This window comes from Sander lucioperca, chromosome 19 (assembly GCF_008315115.2).
Source record: "Sander lucioperca isolate FBNREF2018 chromosome 19, SLUC_FBN_1.2, whole genome shotgun sequence".
In the NCBI taxonomy this organism is placed as follows: Eukaryota; Metazoa; Chordata; class Actinopteri; order Perciformes; family Percidae; genus Sander; species Sander lucioperca.
Genome location: NC_050191.1, coordinates 25620214 through 25634245, shown reverse-complemented (window position 1 = coordinate 25634245; position 14032 = coordinate 25620214). Strand labels below are relative to the sequence as shown.

At 37.3% G+C, this 14032-nt stretch overlaps 1 protein-coding gene and 1 long non-coding RNA gene across 2 annotated transcripts; both read left to right on the top strand.

The window, feature by feature from the left end:
• Nucleotides 1-4074: 4074 nt before the first annotated feature.
• LOC118493918 (gastrula zinc finger protein XlCGF9.1-like) lies at nucleotides 4075-6539 on the top strand. Its single transcript, XM_035995782.1, has 2 exons — nucleotides 4075-4305; nucleotides 5874-6539. The coding sequence occupies exon 2, from the start codon at nucleotides 5900-5902 to the stop codon at nucleotides 6404-6406; it is 507 nt and encodes a 168-aa protein (XP_035851675.1). The 5' UTR covers nucleotides 4075-4305; nucleotides 5874-5899; the 3' UTR covers nucleotides 6407-6539.
• Nucleotides 6540-6742: 203 nt separating this feature from the next.
• Nucleotides 6743-12153, top strand: LOC118493919. Its single transcript, XR_004895969.1, has 3 exons — nucleotides 6743-6789; nucleotides 9655-9661; nucleotides 11907-12153. It is a non-coding gene; the product is annotated as an uncharacterized LOC118493919 (long non-coding RNA).
• Nucleotides 12154-14032: the final 1879 nt, after the last annotated feature.

Genomic DNA, 14032 nt, shown 5'->3' with positions numbered 1-14032 from the left:
GATAGAAGACATTATATTGTGTGGTAAGAAAAAGTACACTCTTAAATATTTGATTAGATATTGTTTTGTCTTGTAATGTCTGTCATATAATCAATTATAATCAAGAAATCAGACAAACGTAACCACCCAATATTTTATAGGGCCCACACATATATTCACTTCTTTCTAAGTAACATATGTTTAGCAAGATTCACTATTATTCATGTATCAATATGGGAGTTTATTCAGTACACATTGGATTCATGTTTTAATTTTGTGTATCGTGTTTAAGCACAATTTAGGCCCAGCAGTCTCGGAGAGGAGACTTTTCTCTGTGTCAGGGAGACGGGAAAAGCTATCTTTAGTTAAAACAAGGGAGATGTGAGGGAGGAGGCATAGGGAAGTTAGCCTAGCAAGGTGTTTCCTGTCAGGGAGCGGAGGAGTTTTCTCTTTGAAGCAAAGCTGAGATGGACATATTATGATCTGCATAAAACTGTAAAAACTCACTTGTGCATTGCTATGTTCCAAGGTAATATGATCAGTGACACCAAAATTATTAAGGCAGGCATTAAGTGTGACAATATGCGTCAGTGGGGGCCGTAAACTGTGTCGAAGCTCGCTGGGAGGAGAGCCTCCTGATGCAGTTCGGGAGACGTTCTCGGAAGGAATGAGGAGGAACTGCTTTAATTGCAGTTAAACAAAAAAAATCGCGATTACCTAAAAAAAATTGGGGTTAGACAATTATTTAATAATTGTTACAGGCCTATTTAATGGTCAAGTATCTAAACACGTACAATGAATCTGACTGTTTAAGGACAACAACAACGTTGAACAAAGACAGATGTAAACATTAAAGTACTGTGTACATAAGGGCTGTATTCAACCAAAGAAAATATCAGTCAGCTGAAATTCTCCCGAATCTTATACCAATCGATTGGTCTTGGGTTTGTCCCAGAATTCGAAAGTGCAGTGTTTTACTGCAGGATGGATAAGCCCACATTCACACCCACTTCAAACTTGTTTTCAAATGTTTTTAGTGTGGGAGCAAGTAAAAAGTTTTCACTTGTCCAACCGGACAAGGGAAAAAAAAAAACTTAACGTTGAACCCTGGGGGGTAATCGTTGATGGGGGTCCAAAAACTGGGGAATACAGTATACTTGTGGGGTCTGCACAGCCTTGTGGGGGCCAAAATGCTGGACCCCACAAGGTTAAAGTGCTGTTTGAGGGTTAAGACTTGGTTTTAGGATTAAGGTTAGAATTAGGTTATGGTTAGGTTTGGGGTGTGTGTGTGTGTGTGTGTGTGTGTGTGTGTGTGTGTGTGTGTGTGTGTGTGTGTGTGTATGTGTGTGTGTGTGTGTGTGTGTGTGTGTGTGTGTGTGTGTGTGTGTGAGAACAACATTAACAGGTTTTTAGGGGAAATAAAGGGGGGAAAAATCTGCTAACGTTCTAGAGAACCTGGTGTATTTAATTTTAGGAGTTTAAAACACGGCTGAACAGTTTCTGAATGATCTATCACTTACGTCAAAACCCCTGAAATATTTTTCTTTTGTCTCACCTGAACAGGACTTCACCAGAGACGGACTGAACACATGGAAACAGAAGCTGATGGAGAGGAACCAGCCAGGAACTCACAGCCACACACACTGTTCCACCCAGAGACTGGAGACAGTGTGGATAGTGACTTTTGGAAGGAGAGCAGAGAACGTCTGTCAGGTTTTAACTCTCTGGAAGATGATGGTTGTAACACTGACAGGAAATCGTTCAGCTGCTCCGAGTGTGGGAAAAGATTTGGCAAGTTTTGGTGTCTGAAGAGGCACATGAGAATTCACTTGGGAGAAAACTACTCTGTGTCCCAGCCGGGAGAAAGAACAGGTTGGTTTCAGCGCTGCAACTGTAACGCTCTCTTCACGATGGAGTAATGTGTGGATGAATGGATCAGTTGTTTTGTCTCTAAAATGTCAGAAAAACACAGATTAAATAATGACAAAAACATTTTAAAAAGACAATAATGTCTGAGAAAAAAGAAGAAGCCACAAACTTAAATATAAAAGTAGAAAAAAAGACAAACATTGAAAGAAATGTCGGGAAAAAAGATTAAAAAAAGGCATACAAACGTTCAAAAAAACGTTGAAAGAAAACAAAATGTCAAAGAAGCGACAAAAACATTTGAGGGGGGGAAAAAAGCGACAGGAATGTCGAAGAAAAATCAACATACTGTCACTAAAAAGTTAGAGATTATTGATCCAGTCGATCTAAAAACTGCACAAATACTGTTTGAAGCACACATAGATGAATTACGACAGGAACGTCAAAGAAAGCGACACAAATTTAATAAAAGCGACAAAAACATTGTAGCCTCAGAAACTTGAACTCACTTCCATCCTGAAAGAAACATTGGTAAAACCAGAACGGCGGGTTTTCTTCCAGCTCTCACGCGTCTAGAGCTGCAACTATTATTTAAACTGAGCCCGCAGTGGATCAAAGTGGTTCCCTGGAGACAACTACTGCACATTCTCGCTTCATAAATCTCCAATGTTCATGAAAATAAAACAGATTAAATTGTTGATCTCTTGGAAGAAGCAGCGTGGTAAATATTTAAAATGCTAACAACTACTATGTTTTAACAGCTGTGTACTACCATATAAAATACATATACACTACCGGTCAAAAGTTTGGGGTCACTTACAAATTTCCATTTCACTCCATTCCAGACAGAATGCCAGCTGAGATCAGTTGCATTGTTTTTTTAATCAGGGCAGCAGTTTTCAGATTACATCATGTGTTTACATAACTGCAAAAGGGTTCTTGACTGTTGTAGACAGAAGTGGCTGAAGAAATGCTTGAAATCCATGCTTTTTGGTCTGAACGTCATACCCAAATTAAAAGTGGTACAGCTCCCATATACTTTGACACTCAGGGGTGAGCCTGATATCATTGGAAAGGTGATTGATGTGGGTGTGTTTGTGTATTTGAGAAGTGTTGTATTTTGTTTTTTTTTTCTTTGCACTTTTCAAATGGAAATAAAAAAAATGCACAGACATATCTGTAGAAAAAAAATCCATTTTTGAGTCTTTTGGCTTCTGGATTTTTTCTGTAGTAAGCTGAGACATGTGGCTAATGCCCTGTGTTGTCTGTCACCTGTCAGATGTGTTTACAGCAGTGTAGTCTAATCATTTTACAGATGTATGACTTAGACGGAAATAAAAAAACTCCATTCTAGCCTCTGTAACTCTGTGTCAATAAGGTCTAGAATCACCCTGACACTTGTAACAAAAACTTGAGAGTGTTACCTTTCCAATGATATCAGGCACACCCCAGAGTGTCAAAGTATATGGGAGCTGAACCACTTTTAATTTGGGTATGACGTTTAGACCAAAAAGCATGGAATTTCAAGCGTTTCTTCAGCCACTTCTTTCTACAACAGTAGAGAACCCTTTTGCAGTTATGTAAACACATAATGTAATCTGAAAACTGCTGCCCTGATTAAAAAAACAATGCAACTGATCTCAGCTGGTATTCTGTCTGGAATGGAGTGGAATGGACATTTCTAAGTGACCCCAAACTTTTGACCGGTAGTGTATGTTACTATGTTTTAACAGTTGTATACTACCATATAAAATACATATATATATATATATATATATCGGTATCAGAACATCTCTACTTCCTCCCCCCCACACTCACAGAAGAAAGAAAACCGACTGCACACCCTCCCCTCATATATTCCCCTAGATTGCACATTTCCCATTAAATCTTGCTGTGATCAATAACTTACAGGGTTCAACGTTACGTTTGTTTTTCACTTGTCCGGGGAAAAAGTAAAAAAAATTGTATTTGCCCAAAGTAAATTTTTACTGGCCCCTATACAGATAGATTTTTAGAGTAAAAAAACATTTGAAAACGCGTCAATAGTATCAAAAAAAACTTTGGTAAAATATTTTTTTAAAAACGTCCAAAAAAAGCGTCACATGGTGAAAAGAAAATGTTTGGATAAAGTGCTAAAACGTTTTAAAAAAAACATTTTAAAAACTGTCAAACTTCAGAAAAAAGCACCCAAAAAACATGCTGTCTGATACCGATAGCCTTTTAGGCAGCTTCAGAGATATTAACTAGGCGGTATCAGCACTTAGTCGTGATGACTGAATGTTTGACAGTGGTTTAAATCTGCCTATACATGCAGCCTCTCGGATTGTTTTCTGTCTGTTCTGTTTCCTGCAGCGATTAAAGAAGACGAGCCGCAGCCCCCCCCACACATTAAAGAGGAAGAGGAGGAACTGTTCCCATTCACCCCTGTCCCTGTGAAGAGTGAAGATGATGAAAAGAAAGGTAGGAACAACGTTAACAGGGTTTTAGGGGGAAAAAAATGGAAGTTCAAGAGATGGTTTATTTATTTTTGGGCTTTTCCGCCTCTAATTTTGACAGGACATCTAGGTGAGAAAGGGGAGAGAGAAGACATGCAGGAAATCGCCACAGGTAGGATTCGAACCCTGGATCTCTGCGTCGAGGCATAAACCTCTCAGTATATGTGCGCCTGCTTTACCCACTGAACCAACCCGGCTACTGGTTTATTTTATTTTAAGAGTATGAGGCTACATTTACATTACTACGTTTTGGTTTAAAAAGTAATATCTTCTGCTACGTTTCCCCCTCTCATTCCCCCTGCTCTGGCGTTTCCCCCTTTCCCTCCACATCTACACTCTGAGAAATAAATCTGTAGAATAACAGAGAAAGTTCTGACAGCTTGTTACCCGGACTTTGTCCCGTAATTAAAAACTGAAACGTTGTGTGGAGCTACAGTGAGAATACAGAACATCTTCTGTTATTTAAAAGTCTCTCAGACACAGCTGCTCAGTTAATAAAGTTCTGAAAATGAAATATGTTCTTTAATAAATTTAAAGCTTTTTTTTCCCTCTTTTGACGCTTTTTTCAGCGCTTTTTTATGCTTTGACGTTTGACGCTTATTTTGACGCTTTAAAGGCTTTTTTTTACATATGACGCTTGGTGCCATAATGCAAATAAACAGAAATACAACTGTGAAACATGTTCTATAGACAATTCTGTTAAAATATACTGTCATACAACTGTTAATACACAGATACTTTTTTTGAGTTTATGATTAACACACACAGAGACACACACACACACACACACACACACACACACACACACACACACACACACACACACACACACACACACACACACACACACACACACACACACACAACACACAGTGTGTTTACATGCACAGCAGTAACTGGGGTAGAACCGGGTTCTGCCAGTTCTACCCGTATACTTGTGCGGGGAAGAATGGGGAGAATGATGGAGTAACTCTACCTCCGGTACAGTAGGTGGTGCTCTGCCAACGCACAGCACTTTTTCTTCTGGTTGACATATATCAACATGACACCGATCGGCCTTTAAATTAGTAGAGTGGTCTGCACCTCCCCCCGCCAGCACCCTCTGCCGAAAATGACTTCCCGCGCGTCTGGCAACGCTGGTATGTTGTACGGTGTCATAGCAACGACAGCTACTCGCAGCACTGACTGATATTTCCGGTTCAAAAACCACTCAAGCGGAGTGGGGAGGGGCAGTTGGAGCATGCGCAGACGCTTAAACCGATCATAGCCCGCTTAAGGTGTTTACATGGAGAGATAACCCGGTTACTGAAGGAGTTCTCTACTTCTGTTAACGGGTTAGACGCACACAGATGCAAAGAGACACAGACACACACACACACACACACAGAGACACACACACACACACACACACACACACACACACACACACGCACGCTCGCACAGTGACACAGACATACAGACACACACACACACAGACAAAGCCTGCTTCTCCACCCAGAAATTAAACAGTTTTCTTTTATGTCACTTGAACAGGGCTTCCTCAGAGACAAACTGAACACATGGAAACAGAGACTGATGTCAGCGTTGATAGTGATTTCTGGAAGGAGACCAGAGAGCCTCAGTCAAGTTTAAACTCTCTGAAAGATGAGGAAGTTCCTGTCACTGAAGAGAGGCATAAAACGGACAAGAAATCTTTTGGCTGCTCCGAGTGCGGGAAGAGATTTGGTGCCGTCGGAGATCTGAACCGACACATGAGAATCCACACAGGAGAGAAACCGTTCAGCTGCTCCGTCTGCTGCAGAAGGTTTTTGAGCAGCACACATCTGAAAACGCACATGCTGACTCACACAGGAGAGAAACCCTTCAGCTGCTTGTTCTGCGATAAAAGATTCAGACACTCAGGGAATCTGACGGCGCACATGAACATCCACACGGGAGAGAAACGCTTCAGCTGCAGCGTCTGTGACAAAACATTCACCTGGCGGCAACAGGTCAAAAAACACAAATGTGTTCAGTCGTCACAGCTTCATCAGAGACAGAGTGAAGACAAGACGGCAGACTTTTAAATGGTAACTTTGTTATTGCCATGTTTCTGTGTCTACAGTAAGTGTCTGATGGGAACAAAAATCTTTGAAACTGGTCCAGTATTAAACAAGAAACAAGCTGTAATGTAACCCTACAGGACAAATGTTCAGCATCAGTTAGCGTCCACTAAAAGTTCTGTTTTTGCCGCTGACAGACTCAGATTATTATTCTAAGTGTCTGACAACATTATGGAAAGGATCCCTACAGAGATAGACCTTTTTGTTAAAGAGTAAGATCCTTTTAGTTTAACATGAAACATCCCCAAAATCACTATCACCAAACCCACCAGACTCCATGTAAATAATCAGTACTTTTAGCGTGTATAAAGCCATCATATTTCCACATGTAAATGTGTGAATTAAGGGTTTATTTCAACCAAACCAGAGTGGTGATTGTTGGAACAGTGGAAAGATGAACCAAGACGGCTTTTGATAGTTTTATTTTGTTTCAGTCCACTTTGAATGACGTGTGTTTTTACGATGATAAAAGTACAGATTATTTACATGGAGTCTGGTGATGGTGATTTCGGGGCTGTTTCATGTTAAACAAAAAGGTGCCCATTGCACATACTATATATTCTTTGCACATTCTGTCCTCAACCCATTCAGCATCTTTTTTGTTATGTAACAGTTTACAAATATTTTGTATGTATATATTTGTTTTCTGCATTTATTGTTTATTTTATATTCATGTTTAATAGTTTGTTTGTTTATGTATGAACCTTTCAAAAAGGCAAATTACACATACGTGTACTTTTCTTTTCTGATTCCTGATTCTGAATTTATTTTAAATATTTTATTTTATTATTTATTACTTTTATATAATTTGTTTCTTCTTATTTTTTATTATTGTTTGTTGTTTTCCGACACTTTTTCTTATTTTTTATTTATTTTTCTACTCTTTATTATAATGTTTTTATTATTTTGTTTTGCTCAGTTTTTTTATTTATTCATGTACTTTTTTTTCTTTAAAAAAAGCCCCAAAAAAGTACCTAAAAATGGTGTATGTCTACAATGGTGTATGGAAAAAAAGACATAGACATGTTTCTGCTTATTTTCTTCCATTTATTTAATTTAATATTTAATTTCCTTTTTTATTTATTTTTAATAAAAATATATATTTTATTATTTTTATATATAAATATATATATATATATATTTTACTGATTTACTTTTTATCAGTGATACTTTTCCTATTTTTTAATAATTTATTATTTTATAAACTAACGTTAGCTTCCCGGTGGAGGCTAGCCATAGGCTAGCGTGGAACAGATCGTACAGGTCGTATCCTTGGTAAAACAGTATTATCTTGCGCATGTGCAGAACGGATCGTGCAGGCAGAACGGATCGTGTACCGACAGCGACAAGGGGGTAAGCGAGCATCTGGAAAGCATACCTTCTATGGGGAGATTCTGAGGCTAACAAGTATGGGGTGCCGAATGTAAAAGTTCGGTTACAATTTTTTAGCTGATGAATTTTCAACATTTAGCTCACTTTCCTCACATTTAGCGCATTTTCCTCACATTTGAGAGAAATTATATATATATATATATATATATATATATATATTATATCTAAATGTTAAATCTAAATATTATATCTAAATCTAAATGTTAAATCTAAATCTTAAATATATATCTAAATATTATATCTAAATCTAAATCTTAAATATATATCTAAATGTTAAATGTTATATCTAAATGTGTCACCAAGTGTAAAGCTAAATATTTAGAAAATATTCAAATCCCCAAGGAAACCACGCCCACTGCAGTGGGCTGCACCGCAAGTTTCAGTCAACACCAGTAGCTAAATACTGACTACAGTGGAACTGTTCGACTAATGTTACTGGATTGAAACACTTTTCGGTCAGTATTTTGTATTATTGACTTATATCACAGACATGTCTTAATATTTGTGTGTACTATAATGCCGTTGTTTTGTTTGACTCATATCTCCTTGTGTGTTTAACGTTAGTTTGACTCATCCTTCACAAGCAATCTAGCTAGCTCACACATTGCAGCCGACATGTCCTCTGAACAGGCCTCGCAGCACTGTAACTAAGTTAGCTAGGTTTCACAATGCGAGACTGAACAGCAGTAGACCTGTCACACTATAGCCACATGTAGCTAAGTAGTTTTTAATACTTTGGTTACATTACCGTATTTTATTAACCTGAATTATGTTGCTATATTAGCTTGCGAAGGAGCTATCCGTTGCTAACGCTAATTTATCTTAAAAAGCAGAAACGTTAGCTAACTACTGCCAAGATATGATTTCACTAGAGACCAGAGAGGTGTTGTAAGACTCATCAAGTGTTGTCATGTATTGACACTGTCTTACAATGAAACCATATCTTGGCAGTAACATTAGTTAGCTACTCCTTTTTGACATAAATTAGCAATTTAGCAACAGATAGCTACTTTGCAAGCCAATAAAATATAGCCTTGGCAAACAGAATTAAGGTTAATAAAACACGATAACTATGTAACCAGTATTACAAACTTCTTACAAGTGGCTGGATTGTGACATTTTAGGTGTGTTCGGATGAATACGTTGGATGCATAGCTGGACTTTATCCATGCTGGGCAAATGTTAGATTGCTTGTGAAGGATGACGTTAGTCACACAGAGATATGTAATTCAAACAACGGTATTGTGATTAACACAACTATTAAGGCATGTCTGTAATATACCGGTCGGTCAATAATATAAAATACTGTAGATCAGTGCTTTCCAACCCTTCTGGTCTGAGTTTCCCCCCACAGCCCTGTCATATAAACTCACATACCCCGCCCTATCAATTCCCAATGTGTTCACACTATTTATCATATTAAAGTGAATATTCTTACATTTTCATGCAATTGAACTGTAAACATTTAGGTTGGTTTGGTCAGAAATTCTACTAATTAGAGTCTAGTTAATAGAATTTCTGACCAAACCAACATAAAAGGTCTAGTTACTAGACCTTTTACTTGAAGTGTGGTTAATGTTTCAAAAGTCATCCATTACTTTCAACTTTTAGCTAAGTCAGTAGGCCACTTTTAGCTATTATTTTCTACCATTGATTACTTCGCTATATGTTTTAACATATGTGTTGAGCTGTTTTGGCTGATATATTGTTTTAAATCAATCATAATTCAATTATTATTTTGATTAGTTAAGCTGCTCCACAATCTTTCCAAGTACCCACTGGCTACAGCAGAGATACCCCTTGCTGGGGCATCATGGCAGGTGTTGTGTCAAAGACTGTTTCCCTGTAGATGTGTTTCCTGCTACTTGCGATCTAATTGGAGACAAACAGCCAATCAGAATTGACCTTTTGTGCAGCGCGATTTGAAGCCACTGCAGTGGGCGTGGTTTCCTTGGGGATTTGAATATTTTCTAAATATTTAGCTTTACACTTGGCGACACATTTAGATATAACATTTAGATTTAACATTTAACATTTAGATATATATTTAAGATTTAGATTTAGATATAATATTTAGATATATATTTAAGATTTAGATTTAACATTTAGATATATATTTAAGATTTAGATATAATATTTAGATATATATTTAAGATTTAGATTTAGATATAATATTTAGATTTAACATTTAACATTTAGATATACATTTAACATTTAGATTTAGATATAACATTTAGATATAAGATTTAGATTTAGATATAACATTTAGATATAAATTTAACATTTAGATTTAGATATAACATTTAGATTTAACATCTAGATATATATTTAAGATTTAGATTTAACATTTAGATTTAGATATAATATTTAGATTTAACATTTAGATATAATATATATATATATATATATATATAATATATATATATATATATATATATATATATATATATATATATATATATATATATATATATATATAAAATTTCTGTCTAAATGTGAGGAAAGTGAGCTAAATGTTGAAAATTCATCAGCTAAAAAATTTTAACCGAACTTTTACATTCGGCACCCCATAAACAAGCCATCACCTTCCGTTAGCATTCCATTGACTGCCATTCATTTTGGCGTCACTTTGACAGCGAATAACTTTACATCTGAAGCGTTCAAAGACTCTATTTGTCTATTGTTTCTTTCTAAAGAAACACAACAATATATAAAAGGCTCCATTACCTTGTACCTCACGTTATGGCTCCGTAGCAGACGTTTTTATAAAAATAGGCTAACGATTGTGTCATAACCACGTGACTTTCTGTCGCATAGTAGTATAGTCAGGAGAAGCTCGCAGGCAATCAGGGGGACGTGGAGGCATACAGTCAAGAGAAGAGAAGCCCATAGAGAGTCCATAAACGCATCGGAAAAACAAAATATTTCAGCAAGATTTTGATGGATTGGAAATACTTATATGGTATGCGGCAAGTGAATTCATATGAAGTAACATTTATCCACGAACAACTAGGATATTTTAAGAAAAGTATATGTTGTTAAATAATGAAGTAGGGGTAACGAGCTATACCTATATTCACGGGGGATGGGGAAATTATACAGGCAATGGAAAAAAACCATCTCAATCTCCGTCTCTGCAAGATTGGGAATGATTGAGATTTCTCTTGGCACAGCTACCAGAAGACTTACAACTTTCAGACACGTTGCTCACGTCACATCTACGTCTTCAAGCTCAGTTTAAGGCTGCTCAGTAGGCTCAGCCATCACCAGAAAATTGCTTCTAATTGACTTCACTGGTCTCCGTCGAAGTCTATGGCATCGCCACGTGTCCATTTCTTTTACTGTCTATGGGTGAAGAGAAGCTGTCCCTCAGCGAAGACAGCCTCTGACAGAGAGAGAGATAACACCCGCGTGAACATCGGAGCATAACGTCACGACTCACGATCATATAGTGTGTTTCCATAGTGACCACCAGGATCGATAACTAGCTGCTCCCGATGCTATCGATCTGGGAGAACAGCTGTAGCTATGCTAAGCTAAGAACGTGTCTTTGACTGTAGGTAGTTCATCACAGAGCTGGCTGGCTGCATGGATGGATTATACATTGCACTTAGACTACGTTTTAGAAACATTTTTTTCTTTCTTTGTGCTTTTGGTTCTTTGGTCAGTAAAACATTTTTTTTTAAAGTGGTCTGATTTTATATGATAATAATCGGTCTAATATAAACATAAACATTAACTTCACCTTTAGACAAACAGCAAAAACAGTTGACATCTTACATTTACACTCCCAAGATTAAACCTTCTGTCTTCTGTTTGACCCTTTAAAAGAAAAAGGGAAACAAACTACCATCATCTTTAATTTGGTTCTTTGTTTTCTCAGAGCTCTGAAAATGCATTTAAATATTTGTCTTTCTTCAAACGTGTATTTTAATCATTTATCTTGCTGTGTTTTTCTAAAGAAGCATAAAACACTTCCGGACTTTTATTTTGAAGCTCAGCAACTAATCCGTCCCGGAAGCTGTAGTCTTCACTGCGGCTGACTTCACACTTTGAACAAGATGGCGTGTAGCAGAAAGGTGTGTTAGAAGAGTTTCTTTGTTGTGTTGAGAAAGAGGTAAAATGAGTAACGTCCAGATGCTGAGAGCGTTGGTGGAGCAGCGACTAACTGCGGCTGCTGAAGAGATATTTGGGCTGTTTGAAAGAACGATAGTAGAGTACGAGGAGGAACTTTGTCGTTCAAAAGAGGAGAACAAGCGACAACGGGAACTACTGGACTCTGTTTTCAACCCTCAGCTTCGGTTACACAGAGCAGGTTTGGTCCCTTTACTTCTTCCTCTCTATTCTCTCTCTGTTTATACTATAGACATATATCAATATTTATACTGACATCTGCGCAGCCGCCAGGACAACAGCAGAGCGGCTCTATTCTCAGCTTTACGGTAACTAAACGGCGTTGAAACAGTTAAATGTTTCTGTTGTTTGTGACTCTTTTTTAGCTTCTTAACAGCTGTTACGGTGAACTACCTCTCACTCAACGTTTAGCCTACACTACAGCTAACTGAATCCGTAGCAGTTTTATACTTCCTGTTTATATCCCCAAAGCATTATGGGGTCTGTAGTTTCACAGCTTACATGACTAGTTGTTGGATGGTGAAGTTGTCTCGGTTTTGTTTGAAGACACAGGAGACAGGACAGTGTCTGACTTTGAAAACCTCTGACATTAGAGCTGCAACGATTATTTGACTAGTTGAAAAAGTAATTGTCAAGAAGCAACAAAACAAGGGTCGAACGGCAAAGTAAGCCATTTAAAAAGTCAATAAGTGTAAAAAATAGGGCTGCCCCGTCTTAGTCGATTAGTCGACTAATCGGTCGTTTTGGTCTTAGTCAACTAAGATTTCTTTAGTCGATTAGTCACGTTTTATGCTTTTTTCATGCTGAATTACTTATTTCCAAGAAACGTACGAGCACATCTCTGGTAAACACAAGAATTAAAGTGGTGCTTTTGCATGACTCTTTGCGGAGAAACTCAGATTTACAGATCTGTCGATTAAATCAACTAATCGATTAGTAATAGTGTTAGTCGACTAAGAATTTCTTCAATCGAGCACAGCCCTAGTAAAAAAAGCATTAAAGTGTCAAAAATGCAGAATTTAGCGTAAAAATGTCAAAAACAACAAAATGTTAAATTTACAACATTACACGATACAGGTCAGAGGTTAGTACTTTTGATGCTTTCTGAGGCTCTTGTAATACTTAATTGTGGCTTTCATCAAATCATTTACGGTTACTTTTCTGTTTTTATGACGATAACAGTCTGTCTAAACAGTTGAAATAGTAGCTAAAAGTACTGACTAAACAGTTGAAATAGTAGCTAAAAGTACTGTCTAAACAGTTGAAATAGTAGCTGAGAGTACTGACTAAACAGTTATAGTAGCTAAAAGTACTGACTAAACAGTTCTAAAAGTACTGACTAAACAGTTGAAATAGTAGCTAAAAGTACTGACTAAATAGTTGAAATAGTAGCTAAAAGTACTGACTAAACAGTTCTAAAAGTACTGACTAAATAGTTGAAATAGTAGCTAAAAGTACTGACTAAACAGTTGAAATAGCGCACCTTGTTGCCTCCTCTTGCTGCCGTATCTCCTCAACCACAAGCCTGCGTCTTTAAAACGTCGTAGCCTTGTGCCAGGCTGGGGTTCTAGCTAGGGATGGGGATCGCTAATTTTAATTATTAATACCATTTTCGAGGCTGGTTAACGGTACCAGTATTTATCGATGCCATTATGCTGGAAAGTCGAGACGACAAATTCTTAATCCTAACAGAACTAAGGGTGCAATGGATCACGCTTTTGAGTCACAGATCAGTTCAATTTCAGGATCAGCTAAAAAAGGTGAATTTAAAAATGATTTATTAAAATGTAACTAACTTTTAACGAGAACTTCTTTCACCAGTAAATTGCAGTTAAACGACAAAAACAGATGAGAAAAGGGTATTTTACAATAATTATGAATGCACCACAAGATAGAAAGTACGTAAACGCAACTTTTAGTCACGTCTGTTTTGTTTTTCTGACAACAGCAGTGGCCAGAGCTAGTTTGTGTCTTTTAGCTCGTAGTTTTAGCGGCAGACTGTTGTACATCCCGCTCTTGGAATCAGCATTTACACCAGGGGTCATCAACTACATTTTTTTTTTC